We start from the raw sequence: 24,128 nt of genomic DNA, 5'->3' as shown, positions 1-24,128 counted from the left end.
TTTACTTTTCTGGTACTTTATCTATTGTTCTCACTAATTGCTAATCATGCAGATAGAACCACCTCATAAATGTGTCTTGAAATTGTCTTATTCATCTTCCCTGCGTGTCCGCTGCTGGAGGACTGTTTGTGACACTGTAATACGTCACAGCAGCGAAGAGCGCGTCCATCTCTGTGCGTGCGACACTGTAGCAGTTAGCTCTCAGACTGACTTTTGCCCTGTCGTTCGGCTTGAAGTAAGTCAAAACTTTCTAAGTGTACATTTTCTCCCTCAAAAGACGAAGAATGTAGTCCCTACACGCCGGTCTCCACTGGTCCCTTTCCCACTTCCTTGCACTGACCTTCAGGCTCCAACAACATGGGATGCTTTAAGCTGTCACCCAATGTGCTCAGGAAAAAAAAGTCCGAATTATAAACAGAATCTTTGCAAAGAGCACACAGTGACCTGGTCCTCACTCCTTTGTCCATAATCCCAACCTTGTCTAATGATCATTTCGGTGCCATTTTATTTTTCACGTAAACAGAATTCACGGCTCAGTCATGTCCTCCATAACATTGCTGCCCACCCCACCCCCATCTGTTCTGGCCATCAGGGGCCTCAGCAGAGGGTGTCCCCAGGCTCCCGGCGTCTGTCGCTCACGCAGCATCCACGACACAGCTTTGCCTCTTCCAGGCTCTCAGGCAGGCTTGCTCTGCTCCCCCCAAGACTGGGGCTGGGTGTCCTGACACCACACTCTGAGCTTACTGCTACCTCCTGAATGTGTCACTGGTTTGGGGCCAGTTCCTTCATCTCTTTTCAGGTCACCTGTCCTGTCACAAGATTGCTGACTGTGGATATTCACACATCTACAGGGTACAGAAAGCTCTGGAAGTTCCCTGTGGAATGAAGGTCAGGCAGGATTCTTGGTCGGTGTGGTTACCCACGTAATAAACAAAAGTGTCACAAGACCCTTCATGCCTTCCTTCCTTCTTTAGTCAACAGCTCTGGGCTGGACACCCACCTGTACACGGCATGTGCCAGGCGCCAGGGATGCGCTGGGAAGGGGGTGGGGGGTCCGAAGGTGGGATTCCTCCATTAATAGTGACTCAGACCTGTCGCTTCAAAAACTGCCTGGAAAGCCTAAAGGTGATGGCCACGGACTGAATTTGAAGTAAGATACATAGTTACAAACAAAAAGATGATGAAAGTAAACCAGTCACAGGCCAGAGAGGGAAAGAAAGAAAGCAGAGAGATCGGGGCCTCTGGCCAGAGGGGCTGTGAAAAATGCCACCTGACGTCATTTATAAATGCTGCATGCAAAGTAAGAGGCTCCAAAGGGCAGAATTTTAAAGGATTAATTAGACGGCAAAACAGAGACGACGCAGGAATGGTAATACCGATTTTAGAAAAGTGGGATCAAGACGAAAAGCACTAAAGATGACGCAGTCTCCATTTAAAAACGGCAGCAGGTGTGATGATCCGCCGTGAAGGAGAAACGCTGTGAGTGCGTATGGGCTGAACGTCAGAACCCGAAGTGTGTAAAGCAGAGTATGTTAAAAATGGAAGGAAAATTTATGGAAATAGTTTCTGTCTGAGAAATTTCAATAAATAAAAATATAAATAAGGATATTTGATTTTGAGTAATGTAATTTATATTTATATGTAATTATAAATTTTATATATGATTATAAACTATATATAAAAATCCGTACACTGTAAATAGTGGATACGATAGGTTTTTTTTGTTTTTTGTTTTTTGTTTTTTACGTGGGCCTCTCACTGTTGTGGCCTCTCCCGTTGCGGAGCACAGGCTCCGGACGCGCAGGCTCAGCGGCCATGGCTCACGGGCCCAGCCGATCCGCGGCATGTGGGATCTTCCCGGACCGGGGCACGAACCCGTGTCCCCTGCATCGGCAGGTGGACTCTCAACCACTGCGCCACCAGGGAAGCCCGATACAATAGTTTTTTGAAGTATCCATTGAAAATTAATAAAAGTGTGGTATAAACTAGGCCACAAAGAGAACCCCAAATTTCTAAAAAGTAAAAACTGAACATGTCACATTCTCTAACTAAAATGCAATAAAACTAGACACTGATTTAAAGTCTAAAGACAAGAGCACATAAATATGAACAAAGGAAAGAGCCTACACTTACTGCTCCCAAAGGATATAAAATTACAATTACAGATAATTTAGAACAAAAGCAAATGAGCCCATCAACATTACAGGATGATGCCAAAACCACGCTCATAGGCGAATGCATAGCCTTAAGTGATTTCACTGCTTTTTAACAATGAATAAATAAAATTAAGAACAAAACTTTCAGTTCAAGAAGTTTCATAAAAACAATAAATCTAAGAATGGTAGAAAGAGAAAAGTCCAAGAGATAATTATTGTTAAAAATTGTGTTAAAAGGGTAAAGAGAAACATCAATGGCAAAGGTGTGATAATTACACATATGGTGAATGACTTTTTAAATTATAACACAGTACTGTGACTCACACTAAGTTAACAAATTTGGAAATCCCTATGAAAAGGATAATAGTTCTCTGCAAAAATGTAAAATCTGTGAGCATATTTCACCAATAATCTCAGAAGACAATAAAGTGTTATGAGATTTACCTACAAAGAAAGATCATTTAAAAATATATACCAGGCAGCAGACAATTTCAACACTAAAGAAAGTTTTGCAGAAGGTTTTTGAAAAGAAGGAAAACTATTATGTGTGTATCATGACGATCCTGTAAACTTGACAAAAGCTGAGGAAGAAGAGGGTGGGTGACCAGGATTCCTGTCACCAGGCAGAGGCCCCATAGGACACAGAGCATCTCCAAACGGGACGTCCAGCAGTTTAATAAAGGAACTGTTCGCAAAGACAGAGCAGGACCAAGAGAACCGACAGGCTGACGGTGGAGAAGGGCTGGGTCTATGGGAGGGAGGAGTTAATGGGTCACAGCGGGGGTCCAAGCAGCCATGACCTTGGCAGAGCCCTGGGTGCGATGCCTTCCTGCCCTCCCAGCCAGGGGTGCACCACGGCCAAACCCACCCAGCCCAAGGCCAAGGACCTGCTGGTGCCGCCCAGGAAGCCCATCTCTCTGGGGCAGAGCGGGCGAGGGGGGAGGGAATTAACACCCTCGAGGAAGAAAGTAGAACTCCCACCTCGAGAGGGCTATGAGCTCCCTTTCCGCTGGCAACTGTACCTCATGCCATCTACAGAACAGACCGGAAAGCTACTTCTATAAAATATGGCACGTGAAGAGTTACTAGCCTTAAATAACAAGACTATGCAGAAAGAAACGAAGCAGAAAAATACAAAAAATACTTTGTATGTGGACAAAGGTCACGCACAGGAAATCCATACAGAGAATTCCAATCCCTACATATGTGTACTTGTAAACTTTTAATCTCACTTGTAATCTAAAAAAGCGAAGTAACCATTTTTCATAATGAATGGACAATTATTTTAAATGACAATATTGACGCTGGTAAGAACGTGGTGACCCAGGTGTCTGTCCGTGCTCTCACCGTGTCTGATTTCTCAGGGCTGTTCTCTCTGGAAGTGCTCTTTCCCTGACGACAGTCTGGCCTTTCCGCCATACTTGCTGACTGTCTAGACTACGTAAAGAGTTGTTCCTGCTCCGTCTGCCCAATTCTCCTATCCCTCTGCCCTCTGGCCTCCTCAGTGGAGGTCAGGGCTGTCTGGGACAGTGCACTCCACTCAGGTACATCTTCACCAGGAGGGAAGGAGCGGCGGGCGGTGCTGAAATGCCCAGATGGCATTGAAAGACCAGCGTGACGAGTCTGAACTCACCCAGATGAAAATGGAAATTCAGGATAGCCTGACTTTGGTTTTTGTGTTTTGTTTTTACAGAACAGACTACAGTGGCACACTCTCCTTGTTAAAGCTCAGTATACCAGCAAGAAAGACCAGCTCCGACCCTCAAGAAACTCACAGTCTGGCCAGTGAGAGCCGCCACGGTGAACGTGCTTTCACGTTTGGTGCGTTTAATCCTGCAGGACCTGGTGGCCCAGCTGCTTCCTCGGCTCCGCAGCACGGGCAGGAAGCCAGACGGCTGACGTTTCTGTCACTGAGATTATTTTAACTGAGGCTACGGACAGAGAAAACTCACTCTCTGAGGAAGAGCGGACTTCCAAGCGAAGCCTGGGGGGAAGGTTGTCTCCCTGCTTATAAACGCCGGCTCGGGGTCCAGGCGGCCCGCGCCCGGCGCTCTGTCTGTGGGCCGAGTCCTCAGCTGCCGGGGTCTGTGTCCCCCCTGCACGAGTGGGCAAGGCATCTGCACCTCCGCACGTGTGCAGAGAGGACGAGATGGAATGAATCCAGCTCACACGGGCTGCCGTGCTTGGGGAACGGCACGCCTTTCACGGTTTGATTTGCTTTTTGTACTAAAGTGGACATAAATTCTTATTGGGAAGTGAGAATTACTGACTCCTCTGCTTTCCACCAAGGCTCTGAAGATGCAGAGCTTCCGAGGGTCTCAGGAAGGCGGGGAGGACCTTTGGGAACATCTGCTGGTGAGGACGGCCCCTTGTGGGCGGGTCGCTCCTACAACCTTCCCCGGGGCAGGGCCAGCAGCCCGTGGGGGGAGTCCCTGCTGCTCCGTCACGCACGTTCCAGCCTCCTGGAACGTCTACACAGAAAGACAGGGCCCTTTGCCGCGTGAAACAAGGAAAAGGGCTGGTGGATGCCGGCGTGGCCGCCGGCGAAGCGCCGTAAACCGAGCCCACTTTACCTGGCTGCGCCGGAGGCCTCTGGGCGTCGCGGGGAGGTCTGGGGAAGGCTGGCGAGCTCCCGCGCCATCACGTGCTGGGTGTAGCCATCCTGCCACGTGAGACCTGCGGGGAGAGTTGCAGGAACTGCGTTAACGACATGGAAGTCGAGCCAGAGCTCCCGTTTCCGTCTCTGAGTAACCGCTGCTGTTCCAGGTGTTCTCCCACAATGTCATCCATCGGGCAAGGTCCCGCTCACTGCAGTTTATTACGAGATCTTCTCCTTACAGAAATTCCAGCCCTCTGCGGCCCCTCCACCTGAAATGCGGTGGGTGCTTTGCTGTATGCAGGGGCCGGCTGCTGCAGGGCAGGGGCGCGCGCCGCCGTTAGAAGAGAAGCTCCAAGTCAAAGATGCAAACTCTTCTGCCTGGAAAGGTCTGGTCACAGCAAAGACATTCCTCACCCAGAAGCCGCCTAGTGGCCGCCACTCAGCGCCACTCTGCCTCCACGCCCTGGCGACTTGTTCTTCGCGACCCCGCCCTGCTTAAGAGCCACGCGTTTCAAGTGAAATAAGGGCTATTGTTACTGTGAAAGCAATTATCACGGGGCTTAATGTACTGTATCTGGGAGCCAATTACATTATATTTATACTCAAATGTTATGACAAAGAGCTTTATAACAAGGGCGAAGTAGTTATGAAGGCAAAATCCATGTGATTATGCATTAATTACATGCACTGCAGATCACATGATAATTATGCTCAGAATTACCAAATAACCCCTAAGAATAATTATTATGCAATTTGTACATTTTAGATCTTATGGTAACACTTTAGCACTTAGAACTACCCCATGCAATTATCCGTAATTATCTAATCACTAAATATCATGTAATTACAGAGATATATTTTTATGCCTTGTACGAAAACACATTACCAAAATCTTCGCATCAGGACCGCTGTGCTTGTTTGTGTCTGTGTGTGTGAGTGTGGTACCAGAAGGTCCAGAACTCACTGAGAACACATATTCTGGGTGGAATGAAAAGCACGGCTCTTACACATAAGCTGCCTTCATGAACACACTGGAATATGTTTTCAAATGCAAATCTAACTTTTTTTAAAATTTACAAGCGGCAAGATTCAAGCAGTTGGAATAGTTCTGAATCTCAGAAGGTTCGATGGCATTATCCAAAGTGGGAGCTGTGGGGAAGTTCGCCCCCCCCCCCGCCGCTCCATCCACAGCAACCAGCAAGCGGCTCAGTTTGCGACGTGACGTTTCGAGAGCGGGCCGTGCAGGGAGACCCGGCCCCACTGGCACCGCTACCCTAACTTCAGGACTCAATGTGCTTAATAAGCAAGTTTGTTCCATCTGCCAACAGCAACTAGAAAACGCCCCACGTGAAATGTGTTTGTGCGGCTATTATCGGTCCATTCCCAGGAGTATTCACAATGGGAAGCACATCTGCAACAGTAGCATAACATCTAGCACTGCTGGCTCAGAAAACGGGCGTGGTTTAACCACACCATTCCCTAAGGGACGGTCTTCACGTCAACATCCACCAGGAAACAGAAAAATTCACGAGCGCAAAAAGAACTTTCTGTGAAAAAGAATCATTTTTACAATTTAAATAACAGAACTTCAGTAATATTTTCATCTAAAGAGCACAGAAGTCTAAGCTGTGCCAACTCTGAGGCCTGTGAGGAGGCCTCAGCTGCAACAGGTGCACCTGATCGAGGTGGTCTATACGGGCCGTGAGGGGAACCTGAGCCCCAGCCCAGATCTCTCAGCTTTCCTGGGAGCAGGCAGGAACTGGGCACTTGGATAGAAAAACAAAGGAAGGTGTAGGTCCGGGAGCCTAGACGTCCTCCCTGAAGTTCTCTCCAAGGCCAGTCAGAGGAGGTAAAGCCCTGGGGAGAGGGGGTCCGGGCCTGGAAGATGAGAAGACACTGTTCCCACCAGGTACAGCCAATCCCTGGAAACTATGCGTGTGGAAGGCTGTGCAGTGTGGAAAGAGACTGGCTAGGGACCCAGGGACCCAAGAAACAGGTGCTGGGCCCCCTGGGGTTCCCTTGGGCTGTGATCTCAGACTTGGAACTGAACCAGCCACCGACGCTGGTGCCAATGAGGCCCAGCTGCAGTTACCTCTCTCCAGTTGGAGGGCCCGGGGAGAGGTGACTCAGCACGTTGCAGACAGTACAGCTCCACTCCCACCAAACAGCGCAAAGGCCGACAGGGAGCCTGGGCGTCCTCCCCTGTGAGGCCAGAGTGACTCTGCCAGTGTCATCAGAGCAGCCACGTGGGGAGGGAGACTTCCCTCCCCACTGGGTGGTAACCACCCCCTGGTGTGCCAGTGGAGACCGTGTGGGGAGTTCAGACTCCCACCTACCTGCTGCCCAGCAGCGAGGACAAGAACCCTCCCTCAGGTGCCAGCAGAGACCTGGTGGGGAACCTGGGCTTCGACCTCCATTGCCAGTAACAGAGCTGCTACCCCAGCAGAGCAGAGCCAGAAAAAGCCAGTTAAAACACAAGTTTAAATGAGATCCGGAGACTCACAACATAATACAAAAATGCCCAGGTTTCAACAGAAAACCACTCTTACCAAAACCAAGAAAACCTCAAACTGAAGGAAAAAAGAGTCAGCACACACCAAACCTGAGATGTCAGCCTTATCTCACAAAGACTATAAGGCAGCCGTGACAGAAACACTTAAGTGAACATTCGTGAGCTGGAGACAAATGAAACAACGGGAAAAGCCTCAATAAAGACACAAATATTAAAAAAAGAGTGAAAATGTTATAATTTAAAAATACAATAACCAAAATAAACAGCTCACTGCACGCACTTAATAGAAGGATGGAGGGGACAGAGAGAAGAATCAGTGACCTGGAAGAGAGAACAACAGAAATCACCCAATTTCAACAATAGAAGATAGTCTGGAAAAAAAAAAAAGGGACAGAGCCTCTGGGTTGTGGGGCTACAACAAAAGATCTAACTTTCATGTCATCAGAATCCCAGAAGGAGAGGAGAAAGAAAGCAGGGCTGAAAAGGTACTCAAAAAAATGATGGCTGAAAATTTCTCAGTTTTGGCAAGAGACATAAACCTAAAGATTCCAGAAGCTGAGCACCCCAAATGCAATAAACCCAAACCTCCTCCAAGGCACATGATAACTGTACTTCTTAAGACCATATGCAAAGAAGAAAATGTTAACAGTAGCCAGAGAAATGACACCTTACCTATGAGGGGAACATAATTCAAATGACAGAGGATTTCTCATCAGAAACCACAGAGGCCACATGAAAGTTCTGAAAGAAAAAGCTGTCAATCCAGAATCCTGAAAGTCTACCAATCCGGATACCTCGTGAAAACACTGTTCAGGAATGACAGGGAAATGAAGACATTCTCAGATAAATGCAAATGAGAGCATACTTTGCCAGCAGACCTATCCCAAAAGAATTGCTATATGAACTTCTCTAAATAGAAAGGTGATGATAGAAGAAACTTGGAACACCAAGATGGAAAAAGAGCATGAAAAGTAAAGGTGTGAGTAATACGATAAGCTTTCCTTCTTCGGAGCTTTCTAAATTATGTTTGACAGTTGAAGCAAACATGATAACACTGGCTGATGTGCTTCTAAATATACGTAGAGGAAATATTTAAAATAATTATAATAAACAGGGAAAACCATAAAAGGAGGTAAGGTTTCTATACCCCACTCAAAATGGTAAAATGATAACACCAGTAAACTACGATAGTTTTATATATAATGTATGTACTATCTATACCAGCTACTAAAAAGGCTATCAGGAGATACACTCAAAAACAATACAGATAAATCAAAGTGCATTTGTAAAAAACGGTGAACATAACCTAAAGGAATGCAGGAAAAAGAATACAGACAAAAAAATAGAATAGAACAAAAAGATATAATAGGAGTTTAAGTCTTAACAAATCAATAATTACATTAAATATAAATGGGCTAAATATACCAATGAAGACAAACATCGATTGAGTGTATTAAAAATGCATGACCCAACCATATGCTGTTTATAAGAAACTCACTCCAGCTTTCAAGTTGAAGTAAAAGGATAAAAAAAGATATATCATTAATTAAAGACAAGTAGCAGTGGTTATCATAATAGCAGATAAATTAGTATTCATAACAAACAAAATTACCAGGGACAGGACATAACATAATGATAAAAGGGTAAATCTGCCAAGAAGATAGAGCAATCCTAAATATATACACACCAAGCAACAGGGCTGCAAATATTAGAAGCAGAAACTGACTGAAGTTTCTACATTGCCATCATCCCCATTACCCTCCTAAACATGTGCATCTTCACCCAGTTAAAGTGGACCATATCCTGGAACATAAATAAAACACAGCAACATGAAAAGGGTCAAAATCATTCCGAGTATGTTCTCCAATCACAGTGGAGTCAAACTAGAAATCAGTAACATAAATATAGCAAGAAAAGTCTCCAAACACTTGGAACTTAAACAACACTTCTAAACAAGCCACAGGTCAAAGAGGATCCAAGGGAAAAAATACATTGAACTGAGTGAAAATGAAAATACAGCATATCAAAATTTGTGGGGCACAGTTAGAGCTGCACTGAGTGAAACTTTTAGCACTAAATACTTACATTAGAAAAGGTCTCAAATCAATCATCTAAATTCCCACATGAAGAAGCTAGGAAAAGGAGAGCAAAATAAACCCAAAGCAACTAGAAGGAAGGAAATAATAAAGGGCAGAAATCAACAAAATTGAAATTTAAAAAATAGAGAAATCAGTGAAAACAAAAGCTGCTTTCCTGAAAAGATCAGTAAAATTGGCAAACCTCTAGCAAGACTGACAATGGAAAAGCGAGACCAGTCACAAATTATCCATAACAGCAGCGAAACAGGGGGCATCAGTACAGACCCTGCAGACCTCGTAAGGGAGCAAAGAAGTCTACACACATAAACACAGCACCTTGGACGAAATGGACCCATTCCTCGAAAAACACAAACTACTACAACTCATCCAATATGAAAATAGATAACTTGATAACCCTATAACCATTATGAAAATTGAATTCATAATTTAAGACCTCCCAAAAAGATATTCCCAGACCCAGATGGTTTCACTGGATAATTCTACCAAACATTTAAGGAAGAATTAATATGAATTCCATACAATTCCTTCTGGAAAACAGAAAAGGAGGAAATAGTTTCCAATTAATTTTATGTAGCTAATATTAACCTGATACCAAAAGCAGACAAAGACAATACCAAAAAAAGAGAAAAAGAAACCTACATACCAATATCCCTCATGAATACTGACATAAAAATCCATACCATAATATTAGCATATAAAATCCAGCAATATATAAAAATAATTGTACACGATGGGGTTTATTCCAGGGATGCAAGACTGGTTTAATCCAAAATAAATCAATTAATTCAACACCTTTTCATGATGGATATTCTCACAAATATAGAAATTGAGAGGAACTTCATCAACTTGGCGATGAACGTCTACACAAGCCTTACAGCGAACATCATACTTGATGGTGAGAAGCTAGAAGCTTTCCCACTACAATCAGGAAAAAGGCAAGGATGTCCTCTTGCACCACTTTTACTCAACAGAGCCAAAAGTTCTCAATAGTGCAAGAGGGCAATATAAGGAAATAAAAGTCATGCAGGTGAAAAAGGAAGAAATAAAACTGTACCTATTTCCAGATGACATAATTTTCCACATGGAAAATTCCAATGAATCTACAAAAACCTCCTAGAATAAATTATTTTTCTATATTAGCTATGAGCACACTGAAGCTAAAACATTATTTACAGTCACTCACAAAGTAAAATATTTAGGTGTAAATCTAACAAAACATGTGCACTGAAAACTACACAATGTTGATGAAAGAAATCAAAGATCTAAATAAATGATAGACATAATGTGCTCATGGACTGGAAATCGCAGCATAATAATGATGTAAACTCTCCCCAAATTGATATACAAGTTTAACACAATTCCTATCAGAATCCCAGAAAAATTCTTTGTAGATACAGACAAGAAATTTATGTGGAACAGCAAAGGAACTAGAGAACTTAAAACAATTTGGAAAAAGAAGAATGAAGCAGGAGGAATGATTCTACCTAATAATTCTATACCTATAGTCTTATTAATAGGCACAGTAGTCAAGGCCGTGTAGTACTGGTGGGAGGAGACTCAAAGAGATCAACAGAACAAAACAGGGAACCCAGAAACAGACCCACACAGAAACGCCCAACAGATTTTTGACAGAAGTGCAAAAGGAATTTAATGGTCGAAAAATTGCCTTTTCAACAAATAGTGCTGGAGCAACGGAGCATCCAGAGGCCAGAACAGGAGCCTTGACACAGGTCTCGTGGTTCACACGAAAAGTAGCCAAAACGGGTCACGGATGTAAATGCAAAACATAAAACAACAACAATCTTAGGGGACTAGAAAGATGAAAACCTTTAGAGCCTGAGGCTAAGCAGTAAGTTCCTAGACGTGACACCAGACATCGTCCATAAAAGGAAAACTGATAAACTAGATCTCGTCAACATTAAAAACTTCCGCTCTGTGAAAGGTCCTATTAAGAGGAGGAAAAGACAGAGTGGGAGAAAATAATTCAAACTACATATCCAACAAGGGACTCTACTATCTGGAGTTTACAGAGCACTGAGAATTAAACATTAAAAAATCCAATTATAAAGTGGACAAACGACATGAGGAGACATTTCACCGAAGAGGATGTGCAGATGGCAAATAAGCACACAAAAGGGTGTTCCACATCATTGGCCGTCAGGCAGACGGAAGTTAAACACAACGAGACATCACTGCACTCCTCTCAGAAGGACTGAAATGAAACATCGCGGCAACGCCAAATTCTGCCGAGGATCTGGGGAAACTGGGCCACTGTTACATTTCTAGTGGGACTGAAAACTGGTACAGCCACTCTGGAAAGAAGTCTGGCAGAGTTTCTTAAACACGAAACACGCACATCATACAACCGAGCAATTGGACCCCTGGCCACCGATTCCAGAGAAACGAAGACTTAACGTTCACACAGAAACTTGCAAACAAATGTTTATCGCGGTTTCATTTATAATACCCCAAACGGGAAAGAGCCCAGATACCATCCAGTGAGTGAGGGTTAAACAAACAGGTCCATCCACACCACGGACCAGTACTCAGCAGCAAAAATGACGCAGGGAGTAAAAGGGAGGGACTACAGACACAGCCACAACCTGGATGAATCTCCAGAAAATTCTGCCGAGTGGAAAAGCCAATCCAAAAAGGTTATGGTGTGCTAGGGCAGGGCTTGACACGGTTGGTGAGGGCGCGAGTCCAGCGAGGGCGCAGAGGCGGGTGGAGGGTTGGTGTGAGGCCACAGGAGGCCCTGGACACCACACGAGGAAGGGCTGGCGTTTTCTGCATGCAGTACGGAGCCTTAAAAACGTTCTGAGTAGGACAAAAATAAACAACTCTGTCTTAGAAATATGATAAAATAACAACATGAAAAAATTTTAATTTTAAAACAATAAAAATATCTACCCATGAGCCAGGCACTCTTCTAAGTACTTCCTGTTTTTATCCTAATGATTTGTGAATAATGAGTTAAAGATAGTAGAGAGAAGGAAAAAAGCATTGGGTAAGAGTTGTAAAAATTGTCTATTTTGGGCTTCCCTGGTGGCGCAGTGGTTGAGAATCTGCCTGCCAATGCAGGGGACGCGGGTTCGAGCCCTGGTCTGGGAAGATCCCACGTGCCGCAGAGCAACTAGGCCCGTGAGCCACAACTACTGAGCCTGCGCGTCTGGAGCCTGTGCTCCGCAACAAGAGAGGCCGTGATAGTGAGAGGCCCGCGCACCGCGATGAAGAGTGGCCCCCGCTCGCCGCAACTAGAGAAAGCCCTCGCATAGAAACGAAGACCCAACACAGCAAAAATAAATAAATAAACAAAAATTGTCTATTTCAAGAGACTATGAGGTTGGGCTCTCAAGGACTGATGGTGCAGGTGGTCTGAGCTGCAGTAAAGGGGCAGGTGAGGTCAAAGGCTGGCAGCTGCACCACTAGGAACAAAAAATCTTGAAGGAGGAGGACGGACCTTATGGGGGGGACCTCACAAGGAGAGGGGACCTCACAGAGGAGAGAGAGGGGACATCACAGGGGAGAGGGGACCTCACAGAGGAGAGAGAGGGGACCTCACAGGGGAGGGGGGACCTCACAGAGGAGAGGGGACCTCACAGAGGAGAGAGAGGGGACCTCACAGGGGAGAGGGGACCTCACAGGGGAGGGGGGACCTCACAGAGGAGAGGGGACCTCACAGAGAAGAGAGAGGGGACCTCACAGGGGAGGGGGGACCTCACAGAGGAGAGGGCACCTCACATGAGAGGGGGGACCTCACAGTGGAGGCCCTCACAGAGGAGAGGGGACCTCACAGGGGAGGGGGGACCTCATAGGGGAGGGGGGACCTCACAGAGGAGAGAGAGGGAACCTCACAGAGGAGAGAGACGGGACCTCACAGAGGAGAGAGAGGGGACCTCACAGGGGAGGGGGGACCTCACAGAGGAGAGAGAGGGGCCCTCACAGGGGAGGGGGGACCTCAGAGCGGAGGGGGGAGGTCACAGAGGGTGGCCCTCAGCGGCAAGCAGGTTTTGGGGGGACAGCAGCGCTGGCAGGATCTAGGCTCATGGGAAGACATGGTGGTAGGCACCTGGAGGCCACCCCTTGGCAGGAGCTGCCTGTCCTTGGAGAGGAGCACAGCGCTCCAAACCTGCAGCAAGGAGTGACCTGGGAATGTTATGGAGGATGACCCCAGGTAGAAAGGGGCGTCTTCTCGACAAGAAACGAAAGGATGACCATAGGCGACAGCCAGTTCTCCTTTATGAGGAGAGTCCAGACTCACAGTGTATCCCTGAGGCTGCAGGTGTGAGCCTGGTCCGGAGACCGGGGAGCTCCAGGTCAGAGGCAACAGAGTTAAGCCCCTGAGCGGGTTTAACTCAGGTGTTCATAGTTGTGGAAGATCCAGGCACTGCAGTAAGTAGTAAGTCAGGCTGGAACCTGCACATCCGGGACTTTCACAGATGGTACCATATGGTCAAGATAATTCTCTCTGCCTCTATGAAAAATGTTTGCAGAGACAATTTACAAGCCATACAAGAAATCAGTCTCGTTATTATATATTCACACTTCATTTTCACATTGAAAACTGTGATAATCAACTTATTTATTGAGTTGGTTGTAAATAACTTATTCATCCCACTCGGTAGCAAATAACTTTCCACCTGAAGGTTCCCAGGAGTCAGGGAAGCAGCCTGCCTGCGTTTCCCTGGCCAAGCAAACCCTATTCATCAATTTAAAAGAAAGTGGAGACTTCCCCGGTGGCTCAGTGGTTAAGAATCCGCCTGCCAATGCAGGGGACGAGGGTTCGATCCCCGGGAAGATCTCCCATGCCGCAGAGCAACTGAGCCCATGTGCCATAACTACTGAGCCCGTGCGCCACAACTACTGAGCCCGCGTGCCCAGAGCCCATGCTCTGCAGCAAGAGAAGCCACCGCAGTAAGAAGCCTGCACACCACAATGAGAGTAGCCCCCGCTCGCTGCAACTAGAGAAAGCCCGTGCACAGCAACGAAGACCTAGTGCAGCCAAAAATAAATAAATAAATTTAAAAATTAAAATATTTTTAAAAACAGAAAGTGGGTTTATCTGGCAGCAAAAGCAGAGCATGGCAGGACTCAGGCAGGGCAAGGAGGTTACCCCAAGGGTCTGCTCGGCCCACCCGCCCACTGCAAATGCGTTTTTCCTTCCCTGGCTCACCGTCCCTCTCAACCCGACATGAGTCCGAGCAGGAGTCCTGTTTGCTGGAAACTACCTTATTCCAGAGCTCAGGTTTCTGACTCATTGCTCTGTGGCTCCCTTTCCCCCATTCATTAATGGGAACTTCCTCCCTACTGTACTGCAAGTCCCCCAGGAGGGGGCCAGCTGGGGCCTTTCCCCCGGGACATGAGCTCCACCAGCCCAGCAGCAGCCTTAGCATTCCAGCGAGTGACTTAGCAGCGAGCGGGCCTCTACCGCAGGCCTTGAGTAACAAAGGACCTGGAAGAGGCCACAAATCAGGGACCCAGTGACATGGGATGTGGGACAGAGGCGGGGCAGTGCTGTGACAGCAGGTGCAGAGCCCACGCAGCATCTGTCCACGGGTCACCCGATGCTGAGCCCAGGCCGCGTCACGCCCCTCCTGGAAGAGGCTGCAGGCGCTCGTGGGCCCAGAGACCCCTGTGAGGCCACCACCTCCTCTGCCGTCACTCACAAAGCAGTAGGTCCTCCGTGCCTTCCCCGGATATCAGGAAACTTCACAAGGGGGAGTGTGTCGCCCTCACAGGGCTGGCAAACCACACCGGCCAGACAAGAGTGCGCAAGTCCGCTTTACTGGAGCGACACAGAAACACGGTTGCAGCCACGACCCTCACAATGAGCCCTGGAGCCCGGTTCTCCTCTCCCTCCCATCTCCCCTCCCCTCCTCCCTCCCCTCTCTCCCCTCCCTCCTCTCTCCCTTCCCTTCCCCCTCCCTCCTCCCCTCCCCTCCCCTCCCCCTCCCTCCTCCCCTCCCCTCCCCTCCCCCTCCCTCCCCCCCTCCCCCTCCCTCCTCCCCTCCTCCATCCCTTCCTAAGGCTGATGCTTTATTTCACTCCTTGCAACACCTGCGCCCTGGCCATCATCCCGTCAGGAATGTGCGGGGCACAGGTGAGCGCTCTCGCCCATTTTCACTACTGGCGGGTCAACACGGGGACCTGACTATCCCCAGCGCTGCTCCACGGTCCCCAGCCACCACCCTCATCTCACCGCAGACTTCCATTTCCAGAATAAGGACACATCAAATGATGTCTGAGTCACTTCACGCGGCTCTCCTAGCTACTGCCTGGGCGGGAGCACGAAGTGAGACTCGTGTTGCCACCGCTGGGCAGGGCAGAGATGCAGCGCAGCCACCACCCAGCGAGACGACAGCAGCCCCGAGTCTCCCTCGGCCGCCTGGCGACGCAGCCTCGCTAACCACGGGCACCTGCTCGCGTGAAGAGGGCGCAGTGGCAACGTGGAGCTGGAGAGTCTGACCCGACAAGCAGGCCATTTGCAGTCACCAGGGAAGGACAGGGTCCCCACCAGAGCTACGCATTCCATGCAACAGGGAAAAACACCAGCGGGAAGTTCAGGGAGCCAGGTGGGCTCCCGTGCCCCTTCAGTGGGGCTCGCAGCGCGTTCGTCTCAGGCCTGCGACTCTGGTGGACACAGAGGAAACTGGGTTAGGGTAACTCCACTTCTCCCGTTAACAGGCCCAGTAAAAAGACTGGGGAATATATGAGAAAAAGGGGGAGGCACAAGGACATAAATCCAGCAAATTGGTCTTTTAAACAAGTATGAGAAGGGAGGTAGAGAGAGCAAGGAACCGTATTCAGTGCTATTAAATAAAAACCCCAAACACAGCCATTACCAGAAAGGCCGGTGTGATTAAAGGCTGCATCTCCTTCAAACTCTGCACTTACCAGAGCCTATTACTCTGTTGAAGACCCATTCAGCGGGGAACCACATTTTTCTAACAGCAAATGAGAAAAACCCCATTAAACGATTGAGATAAAGTCCTTATTCTCAACCATTCATGAACGGAGCAGGGAGTGAGTGCAGGCTGCGTTGACAGCCTGGTGGAGGGCCCCGTGCAAGTCCAGGAACTCTTAGGATGTCACTTGCAAAGCAACAGACCCCAAGCACATCTGTGGTGCTGGCTCACACAGTCTCACGCAGGCACCCTCGGGCTAGAGCCCCCGTAACAGTGGTCTCTGTGCTGAGGACCGGCAAGCACGCAGGTCTACCTTCACAATGGAGACTTCACGGTTTTCCAGCTCATGGGATCTTATCAGTTCTTTCCAGCACCAGGCTGGGCTTGGCAATTTCAGAGCAGACTGTTGATGGACTCCGCCTTTTATTTCAAATCTTTCACTGCCCTCGATACAGACTTCAAAGTACAAGTCACCCCAGCCACACTCACCATAATGACACTGTTTCCTGAAATTCTTACCCCTCTGGTCTGGGTCCACCGGGGAAGGATTCTACCGGAATCTTGTGATTGATTTTAAATTCACATTCTATGGCCCACAGTTCCCCTGATGAGAAATCACAGCTTCAGGGCCCCTCAAGTGCTTACTGAGTAGGAAAATATTTCGGAACATTTTTTAAAGTCAAGGAGATGATACACCTTCAACGTTCCTAAAAATGCATGTGGACCTGCGAGAAAAGGGGCCTGCAAGGCTCCAGCGGGATCTGCAATCTCTCAGACACAAGATGTGCCTCACACAGGAGACCAGATTTCCACTAAGCTGCTTGTCTTGTCGCTTTTGCTGTGGAGGATTAAGCACTACTGAGTGCTAAGTACCTGCTCAGCAGCTGTCTCCACTGAGGACTAAGTACTACTGGGTACTAAGAGGACTAAATACGGCCGGGGACTAAGTTCCTCCTCACAGCATCCACTGGGTCCTGACCCTGCCTCTCAGATGGCACCTGTCACTGCCCTCCCTCCCTCCTTCCCTTCTCCCGCCGTGGCCCACGTCCCCCTCTGACCATGGCTGCAGCACCCGGCCCTGGGCAGACAGCAAGTGGCCTCCTTCCCAGGGACTCGCACGGTGGTTCCTGCTCAGTCAGGAGGGCAAGTCGAGGCCCCACCCAAAGGGCATCTCGAGTTCAGAGAAACATTCCTGGTCCCGTCCGGCGTGGCATCCTCCCTGGGACTTGGAAGAACTCCCATAAGGGCTTTTATTTCTTAACTCAGAAGTGCAGAAAATGAAACTAAATTTCAAAATGATGCTTTAGGGCAGGGGGTAGCACGAAAGTACCTCAAAGTAGAAACAAATGAAAAGTGAGAAAGTCCAGGCACTGAACTGAAGCAGAGGCTGAAAATTTCCCACAAACGTGTCTTGCTTACAAGTGCCAAACAGGAGACAGAAAGAGACGTGGAACATTCAGACACTGTGTTGTCTGATGTGCGTATAAGTGTGTGAGTGTGCGTGTGCATGCACGTGAGAGTGTGGGTGTGTGCTTGCATGTGTGTGCGTGTGCGTTTTAACAGGAACTGAACTTTCTCTGAGCCCGTGTGTGGCCGATGTAACAAATGTGTCGTGGGTGCTGAGAGGGGCAGAAGGGGAGGGGGAGGAGGGGGGAGGGGAGGAGGGGGGAGGGGAGGGGAGGAGGGGGGAGGGGAGGAGGGGGGAGGGGAGGGGAGGAGGGGGGAGGGGAGGAGGGGGGAGGGGAGGGGAGGAAGAGGGGGAGGAAGCCCCACCACCCTCAGTCTGCCTGTTCCAGGCAGTGACGTCACCCATTCAGGTGACCGGGTTCCTCACATGTAAGAGGACCGGCTCAAGTTTGCCTCAAGCGTTAAAGCAGACAAAATGTGTTTCATTTACACCTGGAATGCTGCTGTCCTGTAACCCGGGTATCCATGGAGACGTGTAATGTGGGAGGGGAGAACCCATGTGACCGGAAGTCACCTTTCAAAAGAGGCCAGGAGAGCCCCACATCCCAGCTGTTCCCACGCATCCTGGGGGGCCCACGCGAGGAGGAGGTCGGGCGCCTGCCGCACGGGAAGCCTCCCGGTGGGCGCACTGTTTCGGAATGAGCCCGGTTAACGGACTGAGCGCTGTGGCCCGTGGCCTTGACTGATTAGCTGGTCAGAGAGCCGCGCCCCGCCCCCACCTGCGTGGCCGCAGAGAGCCTTCACCCGAGCAGATGCCTCGAAGCAGAACAGAGGCTCCTCAGCAGGAACCGCGGATACGAATGGAACTCCGCACGTCCAAATTCAGGGCGGTGGGACCGGCTCACACACCCTCGGTGCTGTTCTCCCAGGCTTGGACAGGATCCATATGGCTGCTGGCAGGACTCACGAGCCGGCACAGGAAGCAGTGGGCACAGCACGCACGGCGGCCCTAATGCTCAGTCCTCGTTACCATCCACGTTGCGCCACGAGCACCCTCAGGGTAGGCGCCTGCCTGACCGCCCCCTCCCCAGGGGGGAAAGCCTCTCGGAGGAAACATGATTTCCAGCTACATCGAGGCCCAAACCGACAAGGGTGGCAGCAGCGAGATTTTCTGAGACGCCTTCTCCACCTGTGGGCATAAATACTGCATGATGCTACCTCCAGTGATGACACAAGACCGTGTGACATCAGGACACATTAAAAATGGATAATCCGGGCTAGGCTGCAGCCACAGATTGATGGATTTATTTATTAGACTTACTTAAAATACACATTTCTCCTAGCCTCTGGGTACAGGTAGCAAAATATAAATACCCCACAAAAATTAAAGTCGGCACTTAAAGGGGGAAAGGGCGCCAGCGTGTGGAAACGAAAGTGCAAACCCGTGGTGGGGGGGGGGTCTCCTGATGACCCGGAGGCAGGTTCCTTGAGGGGAGCGATGAAGGGAAATACAAGGTGCATGGGCTGCGGGCTTGTGTCCCTCAGAATCCATGAGCCGAAGCCCAGCCCCCAGGGGATGTTCCTGGGAGGAGGTGAGGCTTGGATGTAGTCTTGAGGGTGGAGCCCCCCTGGTGGGATCAGTGCCCTCAGAAGAGGAGGAAAAGACTCTCGCTCCCTCTCGGCCCTGAGAGGTCGCCTGCAAAACAGAATCAGCGCCCTCACCACCAGACAGGCATCTGCAGCACCCTGACCTTGGCCTTCTGGCCCGCAGACGGTGAGCAGTGAACGCCTGCTCTGTCAGCCCAGCCTGGGCTTCTACCCAGAGCCAGAGCAGAATGAGACAGAATGTGTTCAATAAACAAGGAAGCCTCTGCTCCCCACCCTCACCTCTGCCCTGGTTACCACGGGCAAAGGGGACTGGCGTCCCCCAGCCAACCCCCTCGAGGGACGCAAGCCCTGCCCCCAGCCCGAGGCAGGGGCTCTGGGGAGGCGGCCGGCAGAGCCGTGGCATCACATAATGGGACGGATCGGGGCGCAGTCACAGCTGAGCACCGAAATCGAGAAGGGCTAGGCAGTTAATCCAGTGAGGTCGAGTGTTGGACAGAAAACAGCACGAGCTCCCTAAAGGATGTGGGCAATGGGCAGACCCAGTCCGGGGCCTCCGCCTGCCCTCGACTCCATGCCTCCCACAGCGCCAGCCACAGATGAGGTGGCTTAGACGCTGGGCAAACAGACCTGCTTCCCAGATGGACGCCATTCATTCAGGGCGGTCTGCTCCTTCTTGCCTGAACTGAGGCCTGCCGGGTAGGAGCCAGTTTGATCCAGAATTCCTTACTTCCCACTCACGAGCCGAGAACCAGGGACAAAGGGGAAGGCACAACTCCCTTGAGTGGGAATTCACTGTGCAGAGCAAACCAAACCAGAATTATTCTACCTTTTATTTCCAAGCGCTTTAAATATGTGTTGTGCGCTAACACTGGGAGACTTTAAATAAAATAAACGCGTGCATCTCTGCTCCCATTAAACTGACCGGATCGTGCAGACCCACCTCAGCCGTGTCACTGTCTGGGTGACCCAGACCTGGACGTGCGTAGCTGAAGCTGCCCAGGCCGAGCGAGCAACCAGAGCGGGGCCTGGTCATCAGTCATCAGCGAGTAGTTAAGTTAGTTAGTTGTTAGTCCATTCCTGTCACAGGACCCTCTTTTAGAAAGGAGAAAGGAATGCGCCGAACGCAAGCCTCCTAGCCCCGTTCTTGGCAGGTCCCCGTGATTACGGTCACGTGTGTTCCTTCTACAAAGAACCCTGCACAGAACCGGACACGGTGCCCCCCGCCCCGGCCAGCACAGGACAGCCTGCCTGCTGACTCTGCTTGTGTTCCTTCTACAAAGAACCCTGCACAGAACCAGGACACGGCGCCCCCCGCCCCGGCCAGCACAGGACAGCCTGCCTGCTGACTCTGCTGCTGCCCTTGGTGGCTGCTGGGTCCACAGCTGGGATCTGGGACTTCTCCGAACAAAGGCGCCCAGTGTTAAAAATGCTCCAGAAAGAGGCAGACATTGAGAAAATGGCTCAAAGAAGGGTGGAGCGACTCTTGAAACGACACTGCAGAGGTTCACACACCTACTGGGCGACGGCGAACAGCCCCAGCGAGTACCTAGCTGGACACTAAGCACCACAGCTGTCTTCAGAGGAGCACAGACCTTCTGCTTCCCGGAGATGCAGATGGCCTTTGACCCCACATTGACGGAGAGGGTGTGGGCTTAACTCCCCACGGGACAGGGGGCAACGTCAGTCACCTTTGCTCCTGGAAAACCAAGTACTTCAACTTCCTTGAGCCCTGAAATTTATTACATAGACAAACCTGCTTTATCTAGCAAAACAGACCTGAAAACTAATAAGAAATACAAATCGTAGAGTTACAGGGAAACATCTGAGATGTGGGCTCATCCCAGGAAAAAACTGAAAAGGGGATAAAATTAAGGCTCCGGCTGTTTCCTCGGCATCCCCTCCACACCGGCCTCCCAGCCTCTCCTTCTGTGGGGCTCCTGTCCATTCCTGACACCCAGTGTGCCACAACGCCCAGGCCCTCCCAACTAGGAGCCCACGCAGGCCTGCTAGGACACACATACGTGCACACGTGCATGTACAGAGACGCAGGCGTATGCTTCTTTAAAAGAACCCGCTCAAGGCTATGGTTTCCCCACCAAAAGAACACCAATAATGGGGTTTCACCCGAGCATATTTGGGAGAAATACTGGGGCCTCTCTGACCCTTCTCGCAAACGTCCCGCAGGTCACACCACAAAAGAAACACACACACACAGACCTGCCCTGTTTGAATGTGTTCACCCCGAAGGGCCAAGCTCCTAGAGAAAAAGAGGGTTCACGCCCAGGGCAGCCTCGGGAGGACCCCCCCGGACCTCAGGGCAGGGAGGTCCTCTTCCTTATCGGGATCACGTCAGTTGTCACCGTGAGGAGCTGGCAACGAGGCGAAGCCGCCCGCACCGCGCAGGGCAGCGGAGGAGAGCGCGCACCGGGGCTCGGGCGCCGGGCGGCTGCGTGTGGGCGCGCGCCCCTCCCTGCCTGGACGTCCAGCCGGTCCTCCCAGCGGCTCCGGGCCTGCTCTGCCCCCGCCCCTGGTCTGCGTGTGGCTGTGCGCCCCTGCCATCGGACAGTTCTCAGCGTCACCGCCTCACGTCACCCACTGGAACACGACGGGTTGGAACAGTTGCTGCAGCACCCTTCTGACTAGTCTCAACTTTGGACGCTGCAGCCACGGCCCCCAGCGAGTCGGCGGTGATGTTTCATCTCATCCGAGGGCCCTGGTCCCTGTGGGACGCAGCATCCGACGCTCTCGGGGAGGAGCGGAGGGTGGGCTGGCAAGGGGGTGGTGCTGCCTGGGGCGCCCTGCAGGAGAAGAGGAGGGGCTGCGCCGCGGAGCCCCAGCCACGGCCCCCGCCACCAGCCTTCAAGGACCTTCCACTCAGCAGGCGCCGATCCAACCCGCGCCGTGGTCCCAGGTGCCCGGGCGCCGCCTCGGCGAGCCCGCGCCGAGCCCTCCCTGCCCTCGTGAGAGCCACAACTGCCGGAGGCTGCGTCCTCCCTCCCTGACGGCACGTTCACCGCGCTGCCTGGCTAGGTACACGGCCAAGGTCCAGCCGGGGGCCCGGGTAGCGGGAGCCCTCTTGCTCGAATGGGCGGCACCCCTAACCCTTTAGAATAAGCCGTGCTGAGCCCCTCCTGCTCAGGATGCCCTGGAGGGTCCGCTCTACGCGGAGAAACGCAGACCTCACACCTCCTTCGGGAAGGCCTGGCGGAGCCCAGGCTGGGACCTGGACCCTGACCCCGTCGCGCACAGCAGATCCGAAGTCCCGAGAGTCTGTGGGCAGGAGATCAAGGCGAATCAGAGGCGGTGTAAGCAGGAAAAGATGGGCCCTCCTTCCAGAGCAGAGGACAGTGGCACAAGCAGGTCCACACACGGCTGCCCCCCACAGCCCAGCCTTCAGGGGAAGGAGGCTCCCTGGGGTCTACCCGGGACGCGGGGTCAGAACAAGAGATACTTCGGATGGGACTAAAGGAAGTGTGTGGGTTAGACAGTCAGAGGGCAAGTCGGGGGAGAGGGGGACCTAGCACAGGGCTGCCTGCCACCTTCGGGGGGTAGCAGGAGGGAAGGGGGCCTAGCCGGCCTCTTGAGGCCCTGAGTGTGCGGTCGCGAGGCGCGAGGCCGCGAGCGGGAGGGACGGGAAGCGTGCGCGCAGGGCGGGAGCTGCACCGCCGCGGGAACGTCCGCCGTCCTAGACACCTGGCTTGTCTCCGGCTCCTGTACCACAACAGTGCTGAGCAACCCACACAACTGCAAGGATGCGCGCAGGTCGCTTCCCACGGCGAGGACGCCGGTGCAAACGGTACCTGAACTCGTAACTGAAGAGAGAATGACAACTTTTCCTCCCAGCAAGTTGTACCGATTTAAATCCCCATCAACTCTGTATGGGAGTTCCTTTTTCCACACCTCTCCCTGGCACTGGGCACCACCAAAGGTCTCATTTCTTGTCGATCTTAGAGTGAGGAATTCGGTCCCTTTGTTTTTGCCTGTTTCTCTGATTACGAGTGAGGCTGAGTTCACACACCTGCAGCTGGCGCACATCCCCTGTTCCCGTGAGCCGCCTGCTCACAGCCTGGGCCACTTCTCAGTCGCTTGTTTCTGCTCTTCACGCCCATTTGCAGGAGACGTCAAGCACATGAGAGGTTAGCTCTTGTCAGTCCCACGTGTCTCGCAACTTTTCTTATGATATTTTTCCATTCAACTTTTTTGAAGCTTTATATAGTCAATTTATCACTCTTTCCATTTATGGCTTCTTAGATTTGCATCACAATTAAAAAGGGCTCCCACAACATAAATCAAGTTCACCCATGCTTTCTTCTACAACTTTTTTGTATTACTTTCATTTAAATTATTGGTGCGTTTGGAATTTATTTTTGCCAAAAGAAATAAGGACTCAAACGTACTTTTCTCCCCAATTAGAACACAGTTTATTGAACAATTAGTCTTCTTCCTATTGATTTAAAAATCTACCTTTACTAGACTGAAATTCCATACGTATTTTAGTCTATTTCTGGACTCTCCTTTGTTTTTCTAATAAGCTATGAAGCATGATGCTTAACTTGAAAACCTTCAATATTTATCTATATTCTGGAATAGCTCACATAGCACTGAAATTATCCATTTCTTCAAGATTTGAAATAATTCACCTCTGAAACCAACTAGCCGGTTACTTCATGGGTGGTGGGTGGGGCTGGGTGTAGAACTGATCTCTCTCCCAGTACCAGCAGTCTGTTTAGGTAGCCCTCACCTTCTGTGATCAGATTTAATAAGTTTTCTTTTAAAAGAATTTATTCCATTCAGATTTTGAGTGTATTTGTATGCTTTTGCAAGGTGCTCCCGTTCTCTGTT

The 24,128-nt window shown here is 50.3% G+C and overlaps 1 protein-coding gene across 13 annotated transcripts in view; it reads right to left on the bottom strand.

Moving 5' to 3' along the window:
• The window catches only part of PTPRN2 (protein tyrosine phosphatase receptor type N2), a 692,817-nt gene that overhangs the window by 453,916 nt on the left and 214,773 nt on the right, over window positions 1-24,128 (bottom strand). For all 13 annotated transcript variants that reach the window (XR_007479336.1, XR_007479337.1, XM_049715043.1 and 10 more), the window contains one exon: window positions 4,730-4,832. Coding sequence is in view for 11 of the 13 variants with exons in the window: in XM_049715043.1 (XP_049571000.1) it covers window positions 4,730-4,832 (103 nt within the window). In the remaining 2 variants the exon portion in view is untranslated. The remainder of the gene's footprint in view (window positions 1-4,729; window positions 4,833-24,128) is intronic.

This window comes from Orcinus orca, chromosome 9 (genome assembly GCF_937001465.1).
Source record: "Orcinus orca chromosome 9, mOrcOrc1.1, whole genome shotgun sequence".
NCBI classification, from domain to species: Eukaryota; Metazoa; Chordata; class Mammalia; order Artiodactyla; family Delphinidae; genus Orcinus; species Orcinus orca.
This window is presented reverse-complemented; position numbering and strand designations above follow the sequence as displayed.